This window comes from Trachymyrmex cornetzi, unplaced genomic scaffold (genome assembly GCF_001594075.2).
Source record: "Trachymyrmex cornetzi isolate Tcor2-1 unplaced genomic scaffold, Tcor1.1 scaffold4, whole genome shotgun sequence".
NCBI classification, from domain to species: domain Eukaryota; kingdom Metazoa; phylum Arthropoda; class Insecta; order Hymenoptera; family Formicidae; genus Trachymyrmex; species Trachymyrmex cornetzi.
This window is the reverse complement of record NW_017298743.1, coordinates 1,762,026-1,787,614: the sequence shown is the minus strand read 5'-3', so window position 1 is coordinate 1,787,614 and position 25,589 is coordinate 1,762,026. Positions and strand designations below refer to the sequence as shown.

Here is a 25,589-nt window from a genome sequence, read left to right as displayed (position 1 = left end):
TATGATTCTTATGTGAATTTATATACTATACGTATGTAGTCCCCAGAAACGCGCGCCGAAATGATTTTTCGGTCTTGAAACGCTAACTCTATTAAACTACCGTAGTAATATCACGAGTTAAATTGACTGGCAATTTTAACAAATTTTTGATGCTTATTCGCATCTTCGAAACGATTTTAATATAGATGAATAACATATTAAAATCTGTAAATAATTAATTCATATTGCGAAAAATATTATCTCGGCCGGGAGTCGAACCCGGATATCTTGCATACCATACTCGCACTGTAGGTAAGACTGAAAAATCATTTCGGCGCGCGTTTCTGGGGCTACATGCGTAGTATATAAGTTCACATAAGAATCGTACAAGCATTAAGATCCAGCTAGACCGTTTAAGGCTTTGATTTCTATAGTTTGTGTTATCACATATACGGTCCTATAATATATTATATTATTTTTAAATTAAACAAATATAAAAAGTGAGCAAATCGCAAATTCAAAAAATTGTGCTCCTAATATCAGATGCCCCGAGAAATCGATATTAAAACGCAAAGTATATCAGTACATTGCAATTAAAAAACTTTATTTAATGTTCCTAAAATACAAGCAAACACAGCCAGCGTACGCGAAAAATGAGCATGCGATAGATTATACCCAGAACTCGTCTTTAGGTAGTTGAAATCAAGCATCGTAGAAATAGGCACTCGACGTTTATTCCGGTTGTCTTTTTTATTATTGTATAATAACATTTATACTTTAGCAACGACTTTCACTATGACATAGGAGCATGGATTATTTCAAATTAGAAATAGTATCCTGAGAGAAATAGTATATCTGAGTATCTCATATTACGATTTTCACGCCTTATGATTTTAAGATCACCAAATCTAACTTCTATAATTAAACAATTCAACATATCCCGTATTTTTAGTACGACCTTATTTTATCACTACATGAAGAATTTATTGCCAAATATTTATTTATTAAATAATAAACAAAGTTTAAAGGCTCATCTCAATGAAATTTGAAGATATCCAAATTCTAATATCTTGTTTTACAATAACTACAGACATGATCTAATAATGAATTTTCTACTAAATACTTTTCAATCCAAGAGCAATAAGTTCATGGTGGAACCAATAGATATCGTTTATTAGTTTAGCAAAAACGCCGTTATCCGATATCAAACGCCTATCTCATAATAGGGGGCTTTCCTCTATATAATAGAATATATTAATATTTAAAGAAAAATAAAATATATTGATATTAGTATCATATTTACCTTTGTTGACCATCTTGATTTCCAAGACCGTACCAATATGTACTTTCATGATGATAACTTGTAGCCATATTTTCTACTGGTACGTCTTGTTGCATCATTCTATACTCGCTATTATCTGCTGCTCCTTCTTCATATGTTGAATCTTCATTTATTTGATATAGACAGTGAGATCTTAAGTCATTTATTCCTGTGCTGCTATAAAATACGCTAATAGTGTGATTGTTGAAACTCATAAATATGTATTTTACCGATTGCGAAACATTGAAGTAAATTAAGTAATATACTAAATTTGTAATGTACTTAAAGTATACGTTATGTATTTATAACTTAAGAAAAAAAAATATTAATATTTTTAATATAATATATTATAGGACCGTATATATGATAACATAAACTATAGAAATCAAACCTTAAACGGTCTAGCTGGATTTTAATGCATGTATGATTCTTATGTGAATTTATATAGTACGTATAGTACGTATGTTTCCCACAGAAACGCGCGTCGAAAAGTTTTCGGTCTTGAAACGCTAACTCTATTAAACTACCGCAGTAATATCACGAGTTAAATTGACTGGCAATTTGACAAATTATCTCTCTGTAGTCTAAAGGCTTAGGACGCTCGCACGGTATGCCAGAGATCCGGGTTCGACTCCCGGCCGAGGTAATATTTTTCGCAATAAGAATTAATTATTTACAGATTTTAATATGTCATTCAACACTATTAAGATCGTTTCGAAGATGCGAATAAGCATCAATAATTTGTTAAATTGCCAGTCAATTTGACTCGTGATATTACTGCGGTAGTTTAGTAGAGTTAGCGTTTCAAGACCGAAAATTTTTCGACGCGCGTTTTTGTAGGACTACATACGTAGTATATAAATTCACATGAGAATCATACAAGCATTAAGATCCAGCTAGACCGTTTAAGGCTTTGATTTCTTTACTTTATATTAATATATATTTTTATTATATAAGAGTTACCTTTGTTGGTCTTGATTTCGAGGAGCTGGCCAATTTATATCATCATGATGGGAGATTGTATTTGCAATTTCAGTGGCTATAGATTGTTGTGTCATTCTGTTCACCTCATTATCTTTAGATTTTGGTAGAAACTTTAAATGTAGATTCTTTTTTAAACAAATGTGATTTATTAAGACATCTATTCCGTAAAATATGTCCATTTTAAAATTGCAACGCTTGCACCGTGCATTAAATTGTTCCTCACAAATTTCGAAATAAAGCCATAGCGACTTAGTTGTAATTTCTTTTCGTACAACATCTCTTACTTCTTGACTATGCCATCTTTGCAGATGCAGATTTAGACACGGTATGTATGCCTCATGATAAACATTCTTACAAAAGTTACATCTTTCTTTGTACAAGCCTACTTTGTCATAATATCGCCATATCAAGTCATTGTTGTTTTCCCATTTTAAGCGATCTTCTACACTCCATATTCCATGCTTATGGTATAAATGTGCTTTTATTCGAAATGTCATTTTTAACTTGTTCCTTTTAACTGCATAAGTTTGAATACAACTGTATATTTTGCACTGTAATGTCAAATTGTTTAATTCAAGAACATGGTTCCACACCCAGTTGTCTGATGGTTTCTGAGCTGCCATTACATCCGCACAGTGTCGCGATGTGTTACTAAATACGAAATACCGATTAAGGCGAGGAAAATGTTCAGAGAAGCTGTTTAGGAAAGATTGATAATAGAAGAGAGAGTGAAATGTGCAATTTTTTATTAATATTTTAAGGTTATTGATCAAATCTTTCAGTTTTTTTTAGTAAGAATCATATAGGTTAATTCCTACTTATTCGATTTCTGTTGTCTATCAATCAGATTAATATTAACATTATATATTTTACACATCTTGACTTGAAAATAAAATTTGACAATGAAAATTGGTACAAGTTTATATAATTTGAAAATATTTTTTTATTTTTTACTACAGACTACTACACATCAGTTATCACTGTTTATTGTAACGTTAATAAACGTTGAAATAAATAGATTAAATTAAATAATATACTAAATTTTTAATGAACATTAAAGTTTAGATGATATATTAAAAACTTAAGAAAAGTGAAATAGATAAACATTTTAATTAAATAACAGTTACCTTCGTTCACTTTCTGGATTTCCAAGAACTTGTCTATTTATACTATCGTCATGTGAACTTGTACTTGTATTTTTATCGGCTATAGATTGTTGTGTCATTCTGTTCACCTTATTATCTTTAGATTTTTGTCGAAACTCTAAACGTTGAATCTTTTTTGCACAAATGTGATGTATTAAGGCATCTGTTCCGTAAAATATGTCCATAGAACAATTGCAACGTTTACACTGTGCATTAAATTGTTCCTCACAAATTTCGAAATAAAGCCATAGCGACTTAGTTGTAATTTCTTTTTGTACAGCAGCTCTTATTTCTTGACTATGCTTTTTTCGCAGATGTGACATTAGGTTTGGTAAATATGCTCCATTTTTTACACTATCACAAAATTTGCATTTTCCTTTGTATAAGTCTACTTTGTTGAAATATTTCCATACCAAGCTATTATCGTTTTTCCATTTTTTGCGATCTTCTTCAGTCCATATTCCGTGCTGATGGCATAAATGTTCCTTTATCTGTGTTATGAATTGACTTTTTGATATACTTGTATTATCAATATAAGTTTGATCACAACTATCTATATTGCATTGTACACCAACATTGTCTACTTCAAGAACATGGTTCCACACCCAGTTGTCTGATGATTTCTGAGCTGCCATTACATCCGCACAGTGTCGCGATGTATTACTAAATACGAAATAGCGGTTATGCGAAGGAAAATATTCCGAGAAACTGTTTAGGAAAGGTCAATGAAAAGAAAGTGATAAGAGAGAAAGCGAAACATGTAATATTTCACTAAATTGTAAACATTATTATACTGAGTGAATTTTTCAGTTAAGAGTCAAGAAGTTCCGTTTCCACTGATTCGATTTGTGTGTATGTGTGTGTGTGTTATTAAATATTTAAATAAAAATTAATTATTTATTTTGCTCATTTTTGTTAGAAAATTATGCTATATTATTTGGAAAATAAAGTTTAACCATGAAAATTAGTATAGCTTACGAAATTTGAAAAATATTTTTTTACTATTTCGATATTATTTACGACATCGTTTATCACAGTTATTGTGATAAACATTGAAGTGAATAAATTAAATAAAATAATAAATTAATGATAAAATTACAGAAAAGGGGAGCAACTGCCGATGGCCTTGACATTGACGAATGTTGTCAAGGTCATGTTTCTGAGTAACCTCCAATTTTTCACCGGGACTTGTGCTAAAATTGTAGGTCCCACATGCTCGTGGCAATTGAATAATCAGCGTGCTCATCACAAGTATATGAGAGAGGTGTAACACAGGCCAGAGGCCTAATGTAAGAAGAAGAACTCGTGCTTCGTTAAAGTCATTAACAATCAAAGTCGATAGTTATTTCCCCATTTTGCGTGGAAAGTCGATAATTCGAAGCAGTATTGTGGCGGAGGGTGGAATGAGGTAGACTGACTATGGGCGCACGACTTTCCACATGGTTTTAAATTAACAATAAAACTGGTGACTTACCCCAAGACATAGAAACTTGTTCAATAGAAATATTTATAAGATAATTTTAATGTTTCGAATAGATTATAACTTCATATCTCCTAATCTGATGGTGATTTTTTCTTTGACATGAAGGGATTGATATTTTAAATTTGTTTTGTTGAAGATGGTTAAAAAGTGAACTGAAACGTACTATTTTTGGAATAAAGAATCTATTTTTTGAGTTGAAGAATTAAGATTGCGTATTAATTACCACGTTGATTCTCATTCGCTCTGGTTTTGGAGTTTTTTGTGATTGAATTGTGGGAGAGTCCGTAAGAAGATTACATTATTATTGTTTGTATCTATAGTACACTGTTCTTGAACGTTTAAATTAAAAAATTAATATTATTTATTTACCCATCTCTTGACTACAAAATAAAGTTTAGCCATGAAAATTAGTATACATTCTGTCAAAAAACCACCGGGAATTGATCATTTAAAAAGCCCACTTAAAGGAATTGTCAAAATTCTTTTTGTCGCTAATGTAAGTTGGCATAATTGTCCTCTATACTGACGCGTAGTTTGAGTGCCATCTGTCATTTAATTTGTTTATAGTGCTCGATTTCGTCAGTTCATCTCAAGAGTGCTTTGCGATTTTTACAATGGATAAAAAGATCGTACAAAGAATTTGTCTCAAATTTTGTATTGCAAATGGAATTTCGTGTGCCGAATCGCTGAAGATGTTACAGAAGGCTTACGGTGAATCGACTTTATCAAAAACACGTGCATATGAGTGGTACAGTGGATTGAAAAGCGGTCGAGATGTGGTGAAAGATTTGTCTCGCTCTGGTCGGCCATCAACGTCTTCAACTGAAGTTAACATCGATAAAGTGAAGGAAATGGTGAAAAATCGTCATTTAAATAAAGAATATTATTTGGGCGTTATGCGGCGTTTGAGATAGCAAATTCGTCGAAAAAGGCCAGATTTGTGGAAAAAAAACTCATGGATTTTGCACCACGATAACGCACCATCTCACAAGGCTATCATTGTGAACGAATTTCTGGCCAAAAACTCAACAAATATCATCGAACAACCACCGTATTCACCTGATATGGCTCCGGCTGACTTTTTTCTTTTCCCAAAACTCAAATTACCACTTCGAGGCACTCGTTTTCAGTCGATAGAAGACATAAAAGAGAATTCGCGGCGAGAACTGAAGTCGATTTCGGAAAATGCGTTTAAAAAACGTTTTGATGATTGGATTATTCGTTGGCATAAGTGTATTATTTCGGAAGGGGGCTACTTTGAAGGCGATACAATAAATTTGAATGAATAATAACTATTTTGTGTTTTATTGACCAATTCCCGGTACTTTTTTGACAGAATGTAGCTTACAAAATGTGAAAATACATTTCTTTACTATTTCTGTGTGATTATTGCGACATTGATTTTCACAGTAATTGTAATAAAGTGATAAATTAAATTAAGTAATAAATTTACAAACGACTGTGTAAATGAGAACATAAATATGATAGAGACCATCAATGAACAGTCAAAGATTTTAGATGTATCAAATAATACGATATATATTCTTTGTTGAATCGATTTGTTTAAGATATGATCGCACGTCGGAACGGTCATTTACATCGATCGTAAATTTAAAACACGCTGCCTTGTTACGCGATCTCTCACTATACATATTAGTTATTGTGAAGAATATTTCCCCCCAAAGCCTTAGCGGTGGCGTTGGCTAAGATACTCGTCCCGGAAAGTCGAGATGTCCCGGGTTCGAATCCTGGTTGAGGTAATATTTTTTGTAATAAACGTACTTTACAGTTTTTCAATTTAGGAGGAATTATTAGCGTCTCAAATCGAATGAAAGTCTGAACGTTTCGGCGCACGGTTACATTTGAGATAAATTAATTTCATATACGCGATTGTCCGAACATTTCGGACGCGCGGTATCTTAAATAAATCGATTTAACAATGAATATATCGGATATCCGGCGAGACTCTAGCAATGATTCGCAGGGAGGTAGATGTGACTAAATTGAGTCGAAAAGTACTCTACCATTTTGCAATGTTCGCAATAATTAAGAAGATATTAATCACAAAAAATTGCCGAATATGGTCTTCAATAATTTTTTACTCAAAACTCAAATACTATCAACTTTACAGAACGCTCTTCCAGAACTTTGCATTAATGGTGCTGCAAAATATCGGTCCGCGATGATACTTCAATGTCAAAACTACAAAAGCGAGCGAATAATTTACTATGGCTCGGTTCAGCTCCGCACGACTCTGCGTGCGCGAAACACGTCGCTGACCGGCATTACGAATTCCGCGTGTTCCGACCGCCGCCTATATTCCAAATGCGTTCCATTTATGAATACGTAACGAAGTCTCGAGGAAAACCGAGTTGGACGTGGGAGATGGTCTTTCGTTCACGCAGAAAGGGAGGTTTCGCTTATGTAGGGGTGCACGATATTACTAGCTGCCTGTCAACCGTTTCACGCCATTCTTCTTTGCGTCCTTGACGCTCACGTCGTGACTTTGTCATTAGTGCAATTACGTCATCCTGGCAAATATTGCGGTAGCTCGGTGAACCCGTGAGAGCGTTCCAGTCCAACTGCATTCCTTCGCGAAAAAGCGGTATATACGTGGTGACGATTTTTACAAAATTTATATGTAATTTGCGTCCGTGGTGTTAACATAAAAATATAGAATTACGGAAAACTATTTGTAATGACTCGAATTCATCGAAAAATATTAATTTCTTCGCATTGAGATATAGGGAAGAGTTGCCGAATGCGTACTACTTAAATAACATTTTATTATATTTTTTATTTGGCGCTGATTTATACGCAAATAAACATTGATAATTGAAACTTGATGTTTTAGGTACATGTATAATAAGTTGTTTATACGTATAATTAATTATGAATTAAATAAATAAAATACAGTTTTAAAAAAATCTTATCTTGTTTATTAAAATATGTCACTTTTGTGTTCATTATACATAATGATCTATGTATATATCTACTTTCGAGAAAGAATACAAATATACTATATCTGATGTATGTTTCAATTATAATTAATACTGACATTAAAACTAGTATTAGTATATTACGAGTTTATCTCTAAAGAGTCCGTAATAATTAAAGTTACTCTTATTATTGTGATGGCTGAGGATGACTAATTGTAAGTAAAGTCAAAACGTTTTATTTATTAATGATTGTAAAATACTCTCATATCTTTTATGATAAATTAATATCTTAATAAACTTTATCATCTTATTTTTAACCTCGTTTGACCTATCTTCATATTCATTTGTAATTAAAGTTACATAAATTGAATATTACATAGAGATTGAAATTATAAGTAGTTACTCCGCATTTTAATATTAGAATACTAACTGGAATTATTCAAGTAATGTGACCACCTTAACTTGACTACAATAATAATCATTTTTGATAATTCTATGCAGCATGAAATATTTATGTGATTTCTTTTTTGAAATACTTTAATATAATATTTCAAAAATATATTGTAAAACTGTTTTATAAAGACGTTTTAAAATATTGCATTTAAATGTTTCACAAAAATATTTTAGAAATATTGTAGAAAAAGGATATTTAAAAATGATCTCCTGGATATTCATATTTTAGAAATATTTTATGAAATATTTCTGGAATAGTTTATATCTTACAATGAAACATTTTTAGAATATTTCTGAAATATTTCTATGGGGCATATCAGCATTATCAGTCATTATTAAGTTATGATTTATAATTCTAATATGAATATAAAAATTTTGATATCTTCGTTATAAAGACGTTAAAATTTACGTTAAGGTTTTTATCTTAAAATGATCTCAGGAATCTACTCTTAAACGTTGTTATGATCTTTATCAGATACCGTGTATAGTAATTGAAAATATTTATATACGATGAATGTAAAATCTTCTATAATAAACTTTTTTCTATAAAAATATAAAAATACGAATAAGATTGCACAAATACATTTTTATCAGATAAATTGATGAAAGTTAAGTACATCAGTTTTACTTGTTTTTTTAAAGTGTTACACGCGCATGAAATTAGTTGTAATTATCTGTAAAATTTTTGTTTATATTACTCATTTTTCATTTATCTTATATTTTTGTTACCAAATGCTATCTGTATATTACTTAAAAATTAAATAATTTGATGAGATATGATTTAGGCAACTGATATGCAATCAGCTATTCTCCCCTAGTATATTTTTAATTTATCTTTTGTTATCTGTAGTTTTCAATTATAAACCTCAGTATGTTTCATATTCGAAACGGAATATGATAATACATGATTGATATTATTACTGTCATGGTAGGTACCTATATTTCGCTATCGCGCATCACTATCGACTGAATAACGTCGCAGTTTCGTTAAAGATGTATTTGGACCAATATCAGCTCGGTACTAATTGAAATTCCTCGACAAAATTGTTGAAAGCTATGACCACATCAGAGAGGGAGACGCAATTTTACTACGTCCTCAGTTAAAAGGAACTCTAGAGATATTACCTTGTCATTGACTGTCATATTGCTTATTAACAAACTAAAGGATTGATTAAACAGAAAAGTTATCTAAATTTAGATATAATTTATAATTCTCACACATAATTTATTCAATTTTTGTTTTTCCTTGATTTTATTATTGTGCAAATCAAATTTTATTTGTATTATTTTATCTTATTATATAATACTCATCTTTTTCTTTTTATTCTTTTATCATATTAATATTATATTTCTGAAATATATATAATTCATTGTGCTAAATTATTTAATATTTTGCAAGAAAAATATGATCTGTTTTTTATTCCTGCACTCTCCGAATTGATACACACGATGCAATAAGTTGAAGTGAAATAAATAAATTTATTTTATTTCAATTTATTATACAGTTATGTGCACTCAAGTAGTTTAGAGTGTACAGAAATAAAAAACGAACCTTAAATCTAGAAACGAATAGTTTCTATATTAATTGCACTTTCTATCGATTTAAATAATTATTGTAATTGGTACATTCATTTGTTATTTTATTGTCATTACTCGCTGTTTTCCCCGATGTTTACCCTCAGTCTATGAGTTTTGGTGACTTTTCTATTCAAGCTGCGATATAATCCAGCAAACATAATTACCAGCGTTCTTCACGTCGAATATCACAGTGTATCTTACACTAAGTTACTTTAATCACATATATTTTTATGAATTTTGCTTTGACGTTCTGCGAGAGTGGAGCGTGGCTTTTTCACGTCACGCTAGACGACCAGAGAAACGGGGTGGTGAAAGGGTGGTGATCGGCGGAGATCGTCGCGAGGGGAGAACACGCGCGGGGAGATGGGAAAAAGCGGGGGTAGGCGGGGGGAGGAGGAGGAAAAAAAAGCGTTTGAATATGAGCAGAAAGTGATATAAAATATATCCGTATTTTTTCAAGGGATTCGCCGCGCCGCTACGGTCGGTCCGAATCCTGGATTTCGTTTTGATGAGTTTTCCCGTTCCGCCTACTTCTCCACCATTTTAACCCTCCCCAAAAATCCACAGTTCAATCGCAGCCATTGAATACCAATGTAAATTCGCTCTTGGTTGCCTTGCGGATTTTTTTACTCTTGCATTTTGCTCTTTTCGCGACCACCGTCCTCCCGGGACACACTTTCACGGACACTTTTCGTAACTGTTCTCGAGAATGAGACGAAAAGGGTGTGGCTTTTTCAAGGGTGCTTCGATCGCGGGAAGAATTGAGATATTTGTCTCGTACGTTTTCTGTCCCATGGTGACTCTCTTGAGCGACGCATAAATAGGTGGAAGCTGGCATTAAAGAAAGAAATTTTTGCTCATATGCCAGTTGCACGTTCTCCTCTTAGACTAGATATGTATGATTTTCTAGATATAAGGTAAACTTAAAAATGGAAGAAAAAATAAAAGAAAAATGAACTTATGATTTATGCTTGTTTAATACGGTATATGCAGAAATTTATGAATTTAAATAGTTATTAATAAGTAATCAAGTTGGTAATACAAGTCAATAATAAGTTGCTAAGCTTTGATGCAACATGATAGAAAGATTTATTCAGATAGCGCTGCCATAACAAAATCTAATAATTGCAATATCTCCGACAGAATTCAAGATTGACGCATTGCTTTCAGTATGCAAATAACGAAAATATGATAGTAGTGCGTTTGTATTTTAGTGAATGTATTTGCAGTACATAAAGGACCGCCAAAGAATAAAGCTCGTAGCCTGAGCGCGCGTGCAGCTGAATGCAGGTGAATTTTGCAGTAGACTTCATCGCGGCTTGAATTGCAAGTTCTGTTGCGCGCGTAGAATAAGGCAAAATTTCTTTCATTCGCCGCGTAAAGGGCCGACCGGCTGATTTAATTACCAGCAGTAACGTAACGAGCGCTACAAGCGAAGCCAGCTCAAGGCTACTTGGATCCCAATGTTGGCGGGTGCATCTGGTTTGAGAGGATTTTATATCGTTTCCCAAGCGAGGAAGCTCGCCGCGTAACGTCACGGGAATGATGCGTTTCTACGAAAGAATTACTGCGATAGGGGAAAGGGGGCAACATTAATATGTAGCAGCGGGAAACGCTTGAGTGACGACTTTTAATGAAAACGCGAGAGACACGCGCCAGGAGTAACGGGTGCGACTGGAAGATAAAAAGACGAAGTTGAAAGGGGGGAATATCCAAACGCCGTGTAACATTAAGCCCATTCTACGATTGCGTAAATATAGTTGCATAATAAATGGTTGTAGTTGTATAATAATTGACTATAGAACTACTGAGAACCAATGAGGAGAATATATTGACTGTGATTGATCAATTCTTACAACTACAATCACTTATCTACAACTTTACGCAATTGTACAACTACACTTGCCCAAAACGGTGTGAAGTCCGTTTGGGATAAATTTCTTTGTCATCCATTTGAAAAGTTACATGTAATCGTTATTTCGCAAATATTCCATTTTTCATCTCTTAAAATTTTTTCTGTAATAACAGCACTGTTCTACCTATTCTCGTTTATAATTTTTCTATCTTATTACACAGTTTTACTTTTTATTTACCCTGCAAAACTGTTTTGTCCAATTATAGTCATTACTTTAGGTTAAAAGCGCAGTTTTAGCTACACCGAGTCAGCTACTGTTATAACCAGCAGATGATGAGAAAACTTTTGATATCTCTCCCAGAAAGAAAAATAATAAATATCCAACCAGCGTCAGTGTATAAGATATAAAGTAGGATATGAATATATTTCACGAGATAGAAACACGAAATGCGGTCGCGCTTCAAACCTGGTGGAGGGAACCGCGATCCTTCTCAAAATAAACGGATGCAAATGATCGAACCGCACGGTTGTCGCGCTGGTAACGTATTCCATTGTCACGCTCGACAAAATAAACATATAGCAGGGCTAGTCGCATTTAAGCTCGATATCATTCCCGCCGTCAGGCAGTCGATGTTGCGCAGTTTCTGAGGAAAATATGGGAGGCAAGTTTGCGGATGGAGAGCGTCCTACGGAAGGAAACTTAAATAAAATTCGGAGCGATATAGGTGGTTCACGAGCACCATCGTTTGGCGAAGAGGCGTCTGTGGATAACACAGGATACGTCACAGAACGTGACTTCTACCTCCTAGAAACGTATCTGAGGGAGATATGTAGGAGAGATAAGCGAGTCGCGAGAGAGATGACAGGCGGAGGTTTTGGTCGCGTTGCCAAAAATCAAGAACGAGGAATGCGTGAACGAGTGAGACTTTCACGTTCATGTAAACGTGTGACCGATCAGATCGATTACGGTTTTCGTTTTCCCCGTCGATTGATCAACGAGTGTCAGCTGGTCGACCGACAAATCACCACGTGTTCTTAGTTGTGGAAACTTGTCGAGATTATAGACCTCCGACGTCGGTGACCTATATATAGATGGAGAATTATGTTGCTCGGATGAGAGCATAGCAATTTGAAATCAAATATAGAAGTGCACTCCCGAGCTATCTACTGTCGCGCGATTATATATGATATAATAAATAGTATATATTGTGGTACACATTAACGTAATGTAATGAGAGGAATGAATTACACGCGAATGAATTACGGAATAGTATGTCGTAAGATAAAATAATCAAAAATATGAATGATGCATGTTTACGAAATTGTACAGCTATATATTACAAGGTGTTAAAGCCGGTCTATGGAAGTCGAGAGAACTTTAGAAGATTAATTATTGTTTAATCCGTACAAGAGAAATTATTTGCTCCAAAATTGATTATCGAAAGTAATTAGAAAGAGATTTCTCAACTGTCACAAGAAATAGATTTTAACTGTTATATATTTAATATATAAAACAATTATAAATATAATATTTAATATAATTTAAATCTTAATCGCAAGAAAATTATAGGTGTTAAGAGTTATGGTACTTTTACGATGAAATTCCGAGTTTCTGCGGAAGAAAAGGCGGTTCAAAGGGAACCACCTACGCACAGATGCAAGTAGGAAGAGCGGCGATGTCTTTAGAGAAATATGTGACCTATATATCGCGCGCGTACGTCGTATACGTATCCCATCGCTCGTAGGTATCAAGCGACATTTGAATAACATCGTAACGTGTCGAGTAGAGCGGCAAGCCTCCAGTTTCTATCGCCGGTTTCTTACTCTCTGCCTCCCCGCGGTCGTTCTTTTTCTTTTAACCGCTGCGACCTCGTCCCGAAGCCGCGCGGCCGATGATGTCGATTTAAAATTCTAATGCCGCGGCGCGCAACTTTGTTCCTAGCACAGGTCATAGACGCGACGATATCCGAAAATGGGTTACCTCGCATCATGTTCCTGGCGCGCATCCTCCCTCTCGCTCGCAGCGAGAAACGTTGAAACCGAAAGCCGCTGACTGGCGTGGAATCAGACTCGCCTGGCGGAGTCAAAGGGTTATGAAACACAGCGGCCCGGGCTTCTTAAATGTCATGCAAACTCGATTCTACCCCTCTGCCGTTTCTGGTTTCCACCGCCGCTTGGCGGCCACCGAACTTCGTGAACGGCGAAAGGAAAATTTTAGTCGGGGGGCTTTCGCCTTTTTATTGCCCGATACCACGCCTTGCTCGAGGGGCGGCGTCCCCGAGCTCAGGCGGAGGAAATTCTCGGTAGAGAGCGGAATAAATATGTATGCTAAGCCGAATAAGGGAGGGTTTCAACCGCAGTCGTCTCATGGGTGCGCGTTCGGTCGTCTTCGTGGTTCCATGGATTGGGATGGTCATCGATCGACATTGCGTAGATTTTGCGACCATTCGAGGACGATACGTCGCTTGTTTCTCGCTGAGGAAAGTATATACATACGTACGTAAAGTATCGGCGACGAAAAAGCCATTATTACGTTTGTTCGAATTAGAAACCTTCAAAGTGAAGCGTGCGAAACATATAAGAATCGTAAAAAAAAAAAGCGAGCGGGCTTGAATTTTTACGCACGTGCCTTAAATGCGATCTTTCTATCTTTCTCGCTCCGCTACTGAGAAAATCAAGTTGCTACTTGGAACGACCATAAACTCAATCTCTTTTGCTATCTAGCATGATGTTGGCTCGACCCTGTAACATTGACAACAGTCTTGTAACCGACCTTCGTTACAGGTGCACATGCACGTGCGAGCGGTTGCAACTGCATACAGATTCGGTTTCTTTGATCTGGGAAAATATAGTGACACTATAGAGCGGATAATCCTGATTTCATATTCCTTTTGGTTAAAGCATGAAAGCTGCACGTCTACCGCACGCATGGTGAGTCTTTACCTAAGACACAAGATTTTCTGTGTCGTTCCATGTGCCAGCTTTGATATCCCAGAGCGCACTATGTTAGAATCGAGACATAAGATGTTTTAAAGATTATCAAGACATCTTTTAGACGTTATAAGGCGTCTTAAAAACGTCTTATAAATTGAAGACACCTTTTATGTACCGATTTCAGACATGCATGCTGTCTGAACTTTTACAACACAGTCAATTAAACATTTATATACAATTAATAAATTTATTAATTAAAAGAACTAAAGAGGGACGTTAATTAAGAGAATTTCCATTTTTATATAATCGTAAAATTGAAATATAATTAACACTCATAAGTTGACATATTATTGCAATTTAATGAGCACTTGGTGGATACTTCGATGAAACATATAGCTCTGACTAGCCAATTATCATAATAATAACGGAAGCTATCGCGAACGAATAGCGGAGAGAATCAAGGCAGCCAAAAAGTTAATGGAACAAAAGGAACTCGGAGCTCCCTCACCCTTTATCACGTTATAGACGTTCCTTTGCTCCCGCACAGTGAGTTCAACTACACGAGTATGCCCGAATAATTCGATGATTTAGATGGAAAGATAGCGAAGAAGTCAAGTTTCTCTTCTTACTCCGCACAAGGAACTCGTAAGCGACATATCACTCGAGCTGTTTACCCGATCATGGGTAACAACCCACATACCGGTTCATTCCTGAGAGAACGCTTAACTAATCTCGCCTGCATTTATATCCCTCGCGTGATCCACTCATCCTAATTTGTTCCGTCTTTCGGACCGTAACGTTTGAGTGCTGTAACAAGCTCGCTGATGCGAGTTCGCAAGTGCGGAATCACCGTGATTTCGGCACCTTCGGTCTTCATAGTTCACCGAAAAGAGCGGCGATTTCGATGGTAGACGCGCAAACGTGCCGGCGAACAGATTATTCGGTAATCCGCGGCCAAACGGCGAGCAGTTAAGCTCGCACCCTTGTCATTAACCGTTACGATGGATTCGAACTTCGAAGGATCGCGATGGGAAAAGCCCGAAGTCTCTCGCCTCTTGGAAATCGCGATTGCGAGGGATGTGTCCAACTAATTACCTGAACCCCCCGACGTCTGCCCTAACTGATGAAATTACGATAATTAATCATTTACTTCAAGAAGCTGACGCCGTCACTTTGCCGGCGTATAAATTCAGTTTGATAACCACAACGTTTGGAGGATCCGAAGCAGAAGATCAAATAGATAATAATCTGTTGAAAATGCAAATTTTCAGGAGAATGGATAGAATAACTCAAGGGTAGGCATTCGAAATTTTATCGTACAGCTCGCGATATCACGTTATCGCTCGCTTACGTTCATCCTGAATAAGAAATCCGCTGCTTTGAGCAATAATAGAAAACTTCTGATAAATACGATTTATTTCAAAGTGTTTACTGCGGTGAGATTGAAACGCTTCGCCATTGAGCGTATTTACACTTGAGTGATTTTGTTGGATATTTTTATATTAAATTTTTCTCTTGAAACAACACCATTTCCTATTATTTACTAGGAATAAACAACTCATTTTCTTATTTGATTTTGTGACTAAGGTTATTGATTTTTATGGCTCCTCCTTTAATTACTTTCATGATCGTTTCTTATAACGATAGTTATTAATTATTATAAACTTCAGTAAATTTGTTTACGCGCGCAAGTACACTGTTCATATAGTGCCAAATTTAACCTAATTTAGCCACTGTTTCTATATACACTTCCTACCAAATATATCGTTATTTTATAAAACAATAGAATTAAACAGTTTTAAGCTGTCTCTAAATAATTCGCAAATCGCAAAACATAGTTCGCAAACGCAGACGTAGAATGAAAATTTGCATTTGTTTTTTCATTGCGTGTGGTTAGTTTTCATCTGTGTGTACTTTGCGTGCGGTGACCTGCATCAGTATTGCGAACTACGTTTTGCGATTTGTGAATTATGTAGAGGCGCCTTTAAACAATTCATATTGGGTTAAATTTGGCAGTATAGATTTAATAGTGTATGTGTAGGGTTTACGGATTAATTATAATTTTGAGCTTATTCTCTACAATTGCGTAAGCGTAGTTGCAAATGATCGTACTTGCAGGAGTATGAGGAGAATAGGTCTGTTTTTTATTGCTGCACTTTCTGAACTGGTGCACACGGTGCAATAAGTTGAAGTGAAACAAACATATATATTTCAGAGATTGCAGCAATAAAAAACAGACTTAATATCAGACTGTGATTGATCAATTCTTACAACTACGCAATTATATAATTACACTACGCAATTATATAATAGGCTTTAGATAAAAAAATCTCATTGTGATACAATTTTAGAAAACTTTTCAATAAATTTATACATAGGTAAGATATTCTGATTTCCAAATTTGCCCAGTTTTTAAAAGCTGTATATCTTCATGATTTTTGAAATACATTCTATTTTTCTGTCCCATATATTATTCTAAAACTACGAGCACCTAGCGAAAGAACCATAAGCTGCTTTAGACGCACATTGGGAATGCGAGACGAGGACAGCAGCGCGATAAATTTGTTTTCGAGTAGGGGCGATCGACCGGGAAACGGAGCTGCCATAAAAATAAAACACCGGAAACAAGGAATCATCTTGCGAGATGAAGCTCATATTTTCCGGGTGGCGCACTGGGCTCGATTGTCGCGGACGTTTCGCCGTGGATACGTAATGCACTCCGTGAGCTCGAGATGCACGAACTGCGAAGATGCAGCTGTCGATAGCGACGTTGAATTCCGAATTCCTGACACATGTACGTGCGCGCGCGCGCAGAAAAGCAGTAAGAACGTTTTGACAAACGTAAGAGACACGAACTTGCCCCAACCTCCGTGAAATGCAAGATCTGCGAGCTATCAGCAACATAGGGTAACTACCCCTATTAATGTGCCTTTTAGCCAATTTGCTTATTACTGAATTAATTATTAAATATCGTAGCTTTTTAATTTTAACTGCTTGCAATCAATATCAGTTTTTCAACTACTTCTTTTTCTTATAATATTTCTTTAATCTAAAAAATGTTAATACTTTATAATGCTTTTGACAAAAATAGAAAACGTGTTTTTGTCCCTATTAGTGAGTCTTCTAAGCGGTGATGGCCCTATTAATGTGCCCCCCACAATTTGTGTGCCTATCCACATTTAACTCATTTTAACATATAGTTACTAAAACAGGTAATAAATTTAAGCTAATTGTTTGTGTTAATATTACCTAAATCATCATTTCAATTGTATTTATTTCAAAGTACACTCATAACACAACGTTCTCAGCTCCAATACAGAGCACATTAATAGGGACAAGCTTAAAATCTTACGGTACGTATTACTAGATTCACATAAATTCCTCAGATCTTTCGAAAAATATTTAAAATATTTTAATACTCAAAAAATAAAATATCTTCGGTATCGTATGCATTAATAATTTAACTTAACAAAAAAAATATTTTTTCTTATTTATTTGTGCTAGTTTTCTTTATAACTTATCGACATATAAAAGCACCCTAATAGGGACAGGCAGAGTAATTGGGACAATTACCCTAATTGCGACTGTTTAAAATTTATATTAATTACTATTTATCTTTATAAATTGAATAATTAAATGTATTCATTATATATTTGAAAGAAATTGCATTATGCACAGCATTAAAGCACTAAACATTACAGCATCAAATGTAATATAATATATATTAATTGGTTGGCTATTATCTAAAAGATATTTTGTCTGATGTCTCATATTTTCATTTCTATACTAAAAATAGTATAGTTGTGTGAAATATAATGCATTTTTTATTATTTTTTAAATGTCTCTTATAAAAAAAATTAGAAATTTTAAAAAATTTTACTAAATAAAATCTATACTGAAAAATACATATATTTTGTATATTTTTAATTTTATCCTCAACAGCCATAAAAAAATTTTTAAATGTACGTAAGATATACTATATTTACACAAATTCTATTTCCGTATATCATTATTATGCAAACGTACAACGCAGCAGTATACTCGATGTTGAGTAGTAAGAACTTAAAATAACACCGACAAGATAGCACACCACGGAAACACGGGGAGACAGAACGACGACATGTCCTTGACAGGTGACGAGCAAACAAAAGACGAAGCTCGCAAAGGTTGACGGGTGAAGATGTGGAGAGAAACGGAAGATGAGAGACAAGATTGGCTTAGACAAAAAGGACAGCCCTGATTAAAGGAGGACGAGAGCAAGAAGACTGAGCAAGTGAATGTAATTGGCTTGAGTTGGCGCTATCTTGCTAGTCAAGCAGTTTCTCAGCTCGGTCGCTATCAGTGCGAATATAAATTCAGATCCTTTTATTTTACCGCCCACCTCGTTTTCTCTCTTTTCCGCCACCCTTCCCCCCCTCCCCTCCCCTCCGTCCGTCGCATCCATTCCGCTTCGCCGCGCCAACGGACCCGGAATTAACGGCGTTAATTTGTTTTAAGTACGCCCGAGGAAAGTTTCGGCGAGGTCTGAGTATCGATGGCGCTCGTTGACCGTTGATATTCTCGAAGGGCCGAACACTCGTCGAAGTCCGTTACTTCACCGTGTGATTTCGCTAAAAAGCGAATAGAACTCATGTACAAATTCTGTGATATTTCGGAATATATAATAATTATAATATACAGAAAAAAATACAGAAATTATAAAAGAGCTATAAAATAACGAAAGATAAGTAAAAAGCGGAGAAATGAGAATTAAGTATGGTAATCAATGCGCAAATCTTTCAATTATAAAACCTTTAATATAATTGACTACATTCATTATAAAATGCAATGATTAAAAACACTGGACATCATTTTTTATTTTGTTTATTATTATAAAATGTTGTTTATTGTTATAACTAGATAGAAAGTTGGTTTTTAATTCCAAAGTTTATCATTAATTTTGACAAATTTAGTAAATATCAAACTTCATGATACTAATTTGTTTTCTATACTGATATTAATTCCAATAATATACATGTATATATATATATAAAATAGAATAAAATGTTTTAAATTTGTTTCGGCATTATCAAATAAAGCTACGAAAAATATTCGCGAAAGTCTTTAAAAAAATTTATTTTTTTTTTCCAATAGACGTTACAAATCTTTCTTCTTCAATTGTTATTTTCGAGACCCTTCGATATCTCGAATTATACTGCGTGTCGGTTTACATTAATCCGACAACAACGACAACAATATCACGTTGACGGAATTTTGCATACGATAACGAAGTTCGTCGTCCGCATTTGCTTTCGCATAACATGTAAATACGGAACTCGTTCTGTGACTCGTTCGTTTCACCGCGATCTTTCCGCTATTGCGATAGGAGCCGATAGCTGATCGAAACACGAGCGATTCTCGATAGTATTCATCCAGTTTGGCGTATGTTTCCGCGCGGTGTGCATTAGCGGCATTATCGAGAGCGAGGAAGTTTGCTCTTTATTACTCTCAAACGTGAATTACTCATCCAGCATTTCAACTGCAGCCAATTACGTAGATTGAGTGACGTAGAAGTGTGCTTGCGGGATGAAGCCAAGAAAGTCGTAATCGCTCGCGTCGATATCGCGGACGGAACAAAGTTTCTCGCGTCGCGCTAAGTCGCTCCAAGTCTTTCGCGATAGGAGTCTCCTATTAAGAACACGCGAGATTAATTGTCCGCCGTTCGATCGCCGTTCGACTGATATTCCACGACGACGCACGTTACGCTTAACGCGTAATGATTCAAATTCAGTTGGCAGCTACGGGAAATAGATACATCGAAATTCTATCAAATCGTTAAGGAAATTTAATGCGGAAGCTATTTCTTATAAAGAAAAAGATTTTTTAATAATAAACATTTTTCTAAGAGCTTCTCTGCAAAGAGATTTAGTAAAATATAGAAAAATATAACAAAATATAATCTCTACTAGAGAGATGTGTTTGTCGACTGAAAATATTATAGAAACTTTTCTAAATAAAATTTAAGCGAAAAACGTTATAATGATATCGCAAATAAAAAATGTTCTATTAAAAATGCCGTTTTAATATGGAATATATTTAAGCTGGTTTATAAGTTTGTTACTTTATGCTTAATTTGCTAACTATTAAAATAATTTTTTTTCGTATTTATCTTTTTTTATCATTAAGAAATTTGTATGTTCTTTTTTTTTTTAATTCGAATAAATTCGAAGCACCCACGGATATTTTTTGAGATTGTGTCTACTTCTGTTACGTCATGCGCGCGTTTTGCATTTCCAATTTAAATGCTTGCGACTTTTTCATGGAAAATTTTAATCTGTTTCTCGGGATATGAATGTAATTACGTAAACCGTACATTCACGATGTTAGCACCCGCGTAGACTTTTGCACGTTTTATCACAACGCAGTCTCGCAAAGGCTAACGCGGTAGCAATAATAGTGTCTGGTAATTGCTGCGGGTTCCCGGATTTCACAAAGGTGAACTGGATTTCTGTTTCACTGAAGTGTACCCTCCAACGTTGCACAGCTCCAGCGGGGATATTGTTAAAAATAATATTGTCACGTTCGATATAACAATGTTGTAGAAAAGTGTCGCGTATATTTCAACTCGGTCTCCGATTTTTATCATCCTGGAAGAATTCACGAGTTAGCAGTATCCGGGACAAGACAGTGGTAAAGCCAGTCGGCGCGATAAAAACGGACGCATTTCGGGTTAAACGTTTCCTCAGAAACGAATTAGGGCGAAGTAGGGTAATCTACCTAGCGTTGAATATCGAGATTTCTAGAATGGCGTAACCATTCGAAGTAAGCTCGTCCGTTACAATACGCTTTGCTTCATCGATCGCGATTTGATCGTATCAAGAGAAGAGGATAGCACTTATCGGAAGAATAAAAGCTTCTTATCTTTTTACTTATTTTTCTAAACGAAGATGTAATATAGAAATGATTGTATTTTAATTTTTCGGAGTGTAATTCTATCAAATTCAAAATGAAATTCTGAGAATTTATAATACAGGTTTTATCTCCTACAAGAGTACGCAATTAGAGGGTCATTTATATTTAAAAGATCGAATATGTTTCAGCTCTGCTTTGAAATTAAAATTTGCGTCATTAATATTCTTGTAATCAGTTCGAGATGAATGGCGTCCAGACTTTTACCGTTTCCGCAAAATAGAACATCAGGCAGAATATACGATACTCAATGTGCAATTATCTGAAGCGAATATTCAGTCCTTTTTCTTTTGATCATAAAATTGATCAAAAATTAAATTATTACATGGTATAATTTTGATAGGAATCATAATTTATCGTTATTGGAGAAGAAATTGATAATCGGAAATGAGATAAATTTTCTTCACTAAAATGTGGCTAGCAATATCGAGCTATTTAGGTATCCGGATACTATTCAGAGCGTTACACGAGTAAATCAAATCCGGATGTCCGTCTAATATTCATGTGATTGCCAAATGGACTGAATTGCGGCGGCAGATGTAAATCACAGACAAACCGAGAAATATAGTTAATGGCTTCAAAGCTAAAATCTCCTTTATTAATCTAATAATTTTATAACATTTATTAAATAAATTATATAATACTTATTTAATAAGGTTCCTTGGTTCTTTTTATCTTGACATATCCGCATTATTTCCTGAAAACAAAATATAGAAAAACAGCGTTTATGCACAGTAAAAAATCGTGCGTCCATATGTAGAATTTTTCTTGTGTTACCACATTTTGATTATTACTTCAATGTAAAATCAACATACAACTGATATGTTATTATTTTTGTAATATTTTGAGTGTGTTTTTAACACAATTGTTTCAATTAATCTATATTTCTCAAAGTCAATTTAATATCTAAGAATTTTTTCATTCACATTATACGAACAAAAATGTTTTATTAACATTTTCTTACGAGTTACTGCAACTACTCTTCTATGTACTCTACTTATTTTATATGTTAGTTTTAAATCATCCCTAAAGTCAAAATAACAAATATAAATGTAAAGTATTGTGTCAATTATTTAACATTACTAGTTCGTTAATAAATAACACAAGACGAATGAGTTACTTTAACTTAAAATTTAGAGTGGATCTCCTGGGACATGTAAAAAATGTTAAAATTAAATTATCTTTTTTACTGTGTGGGATTACTTAAAATGAATATCTTTTCTCTTACCTCAATAGAAAATTGTATTGCCGTATAGAAAATTACATTGACTTTATTCTTTTGTGATATTTCATGTAATTATATGTCGCGCATTGCATGAAGTACAACTTGACAACTATTAATATTGAAAATATGTATCGTATATATTAATGTTACCGCCGACTCTCCAATTTAATTTAGGCACGTTCCTTTGTGATTGCGGTGAAGCTACATATTAGTGCGCCGAATGTTTACCAATCCCACAGTGATATTACATCGGAAAATTTAACGAGCGCTTCATGGAAGGGTTGAACGCTTCCTAAGCGATTTGCCTCAAAATTCCACTTGGCGTTCCTTCGTAACAACGTGCGAGCATAATGTGCGAGACGCCGATATGGTACCGTGTCTCTCGTCCGCGACACATAAAGCACGCTTGGCTTTTCCGCATTTACAGCCGATCAATCGCGCACATAAAAGTTCGCCGTACGGGAACGGGTCTGAGAGAGATCGGGGGCGACGAAATCGCTCGTTAGCTCACGAGGAAAGTAGTCGTTCCGACGATATCGACGGCGACGCTCCGCAGTAGGAACTGCTTCCGAAGTTTTATTCGCGTGGCCACACCATCGCGACGATTTAACGTCGGTAAATTCGCCTTATTCCCTTTCCCTTCTCCTCCATCAACCTGCACAGGATGCTAGAAGATGGTGATGGCCGACGGCGGAGAAAAAATAGGGATGATGGAAGGTCGAGAAAAGTATTATCGCGTAAAAAAAACGCTCAATATTCCGCAAACGTATTCTCGCGTATGGAGCGACACGTGCGAAGAACGCCATCGGGATGCGGCGGAATTCCGGAAGCGTTACATTCTCTGAGGTAAATTTTACTCCAAGATTCCATCGGCTTGAAGAGGCTTAACGATCTCGTGGAGATCATATTTTGAATAACGCGGTATCCCGATGAAACGTGAATAGAGGAAATTTTAACTTTTGTTTGAATATGGCGTTGCTGTGCGTTATCTGCTTAATCTACGTGATTTATTTTATTAACGCGATCTTATTAATGTCAAGTGTACGCTCTAAAGAATATGGGATTTAACATCACGGTGTAGATTTTACACTCTCATCCGTCTCGCCGCCTTCGCCTATTTTCGAGCTTGAATGAGCAGCAGCTTCGCATGTGCAAGTACAGGACCGTTGATACTACATATAACTAGGGTTGACAGTAACGTCGTTACTTTGTTGATCGTTACCTTGTTATAATAACGATTTGATAATGACATTGTGAATTTTTTATGACGGTAATGGCAACATCGGAGTTAGAAAAATCAATCGTTGCTTGTAACGGATTGAAAAAGTCATTCGTTATTGAAAAAAATAACTCCTTTTTCCATAAATTTGTAACGCGTTACTTTTTTTACTCGCGTTACTTGTAACGAGTAACGTTATCCGTTACTCGTTACTTATTACTTTTTTTTAGTAAGTAACGCGTAATGATGACAAATTACTTTTCAAAGTGACTTTTTAAACCTTAACACAACCTTAGCGTTTAGTTAGTTAGTGTTACCGTCATAAAAAATTGTGCAACATCGTTATCAAATTGTTTATTATAGAAAGTAATGACAAAGTAACTGAAAAGTAACGTTTGCCAACCCTGCATATAACTTACGTATGTAATCAAAAAGATACCTTTGAAGTAAAATTAAAACTTTTAACTGATGTACATTGCGATGTGAAAGTAATGACAAAGTAACTGAAAAGTAACGTTTGCCAACCCTGCATATAACTTACGTATGTATGTAATCAAAAAGATACCTTTGAAGTAAAGTTAAAACTTTTAACTGATGTACATTGCGATACCCATTTAATAGCTCTAGATTTAGTAATGCAATGTTAATTAAATATTATACTGTTACAAATATCATGAAATTTGATGTACTTTTAAATTACACAAGTTAAATTTAATTTAATGACATTACATCAAATTTAATGTACCTATAAAAAGTATATTTGTGTACATGAAATTTTATGAAATTTATTTCATGCATTTTCCATAAAATTTTATGTGAATTTGCGTGAAATTTAATGCATGTGAACATTAAATTTAAGTTATTTGTAACTGCATTTTTATTGACAACATTAAATATACTTGCTTGAAATTTGCTTCTCTATACGAAATTTACTGCTTTTTTAAAATAATGTATTATACACTCTAAAAAATATAAGTGTAGATGTAATTGGTTCTAAACTATACCATGTTGGTGATGGTGTTTATATTATTGTCAACATCATGAGAATATATTTAATCCTCCGCCGGGATCTTTGAAAAAGCCATATTTTAATTGTGAATTTTGGCGAATTTAAATCTGTAAAAAATAACTAAAATACACTCTATGATGGTAAAAACTTGTTAAAGCTTTGACAATTAAAGTATACTGGAATTTTTTCAGATTTTTATATAATTTGGAAGAGCAAAAAATTTACTCTGTTTCTCAAAAATGCTTATTGCTGACGGAAGAATTAAAAATCATGTTACCGATGGAAGGCTGTAAACACCCGTACTTTTAGTAAGAGTGTACAATAGTATTTACTATTTATATATAATTGATATTGTATTACTAAGTATTGAGCTATTGAATATTGCAATGTTCAATCAAAAGTTAGTCACATAATTTTAATACTTGGTATTTACTAAGACAAGTTGTATGCATAAATTAAATAGGCAGGTTTTATAAACAAATCGAATGATAAAAGCGATTCAGGCATTGTTAGCGTC

At 34.6% G+C, this 25,589-nt stretch overlaps 1 protein-coding gene and 1 long non-coding RNA gene across 2 annotated transcripts in view; both read right to left on the bottom strand.

Annotated features, from left to right (window-relative positions):
* LOC108764173 (uncharacterized) overlaps positions 1-4,064 on the bottom strand; it is an 11,694-nt gene extending 7,630 nt beyond the window's left edge. Inside the window, 2 exon segments of the mRNA XM_018512258.1 lie at positions 2,264-2,935; positions 3,412-4,064. Of these exon segments, the coding sequence (XP_018367760.1) occupies positions 2,264-2,935; positions 3,412-4,064 (1,325 nt within the window).
* A 1,152-nt stretch (positions 4,065-5,216) lies between these two features.
* LOC108764193 (uncharacterized) lies at positions 5,217-24,114 on the bottom strand. Its single transcript, XR_001940260.1, has 3 exons — positions 24,028-24,114; positions 10,513-10,524; positions 5,217-5,226 (listed from the first exon to the last, which is right to left on the bottom strand). It is a non-coding gene; the product is annotated as an uncharacterized LOC108764193 (long non-coding RNA).
* Positions 24,115-25,589: the final 1,475 nt, after the last annotated feature.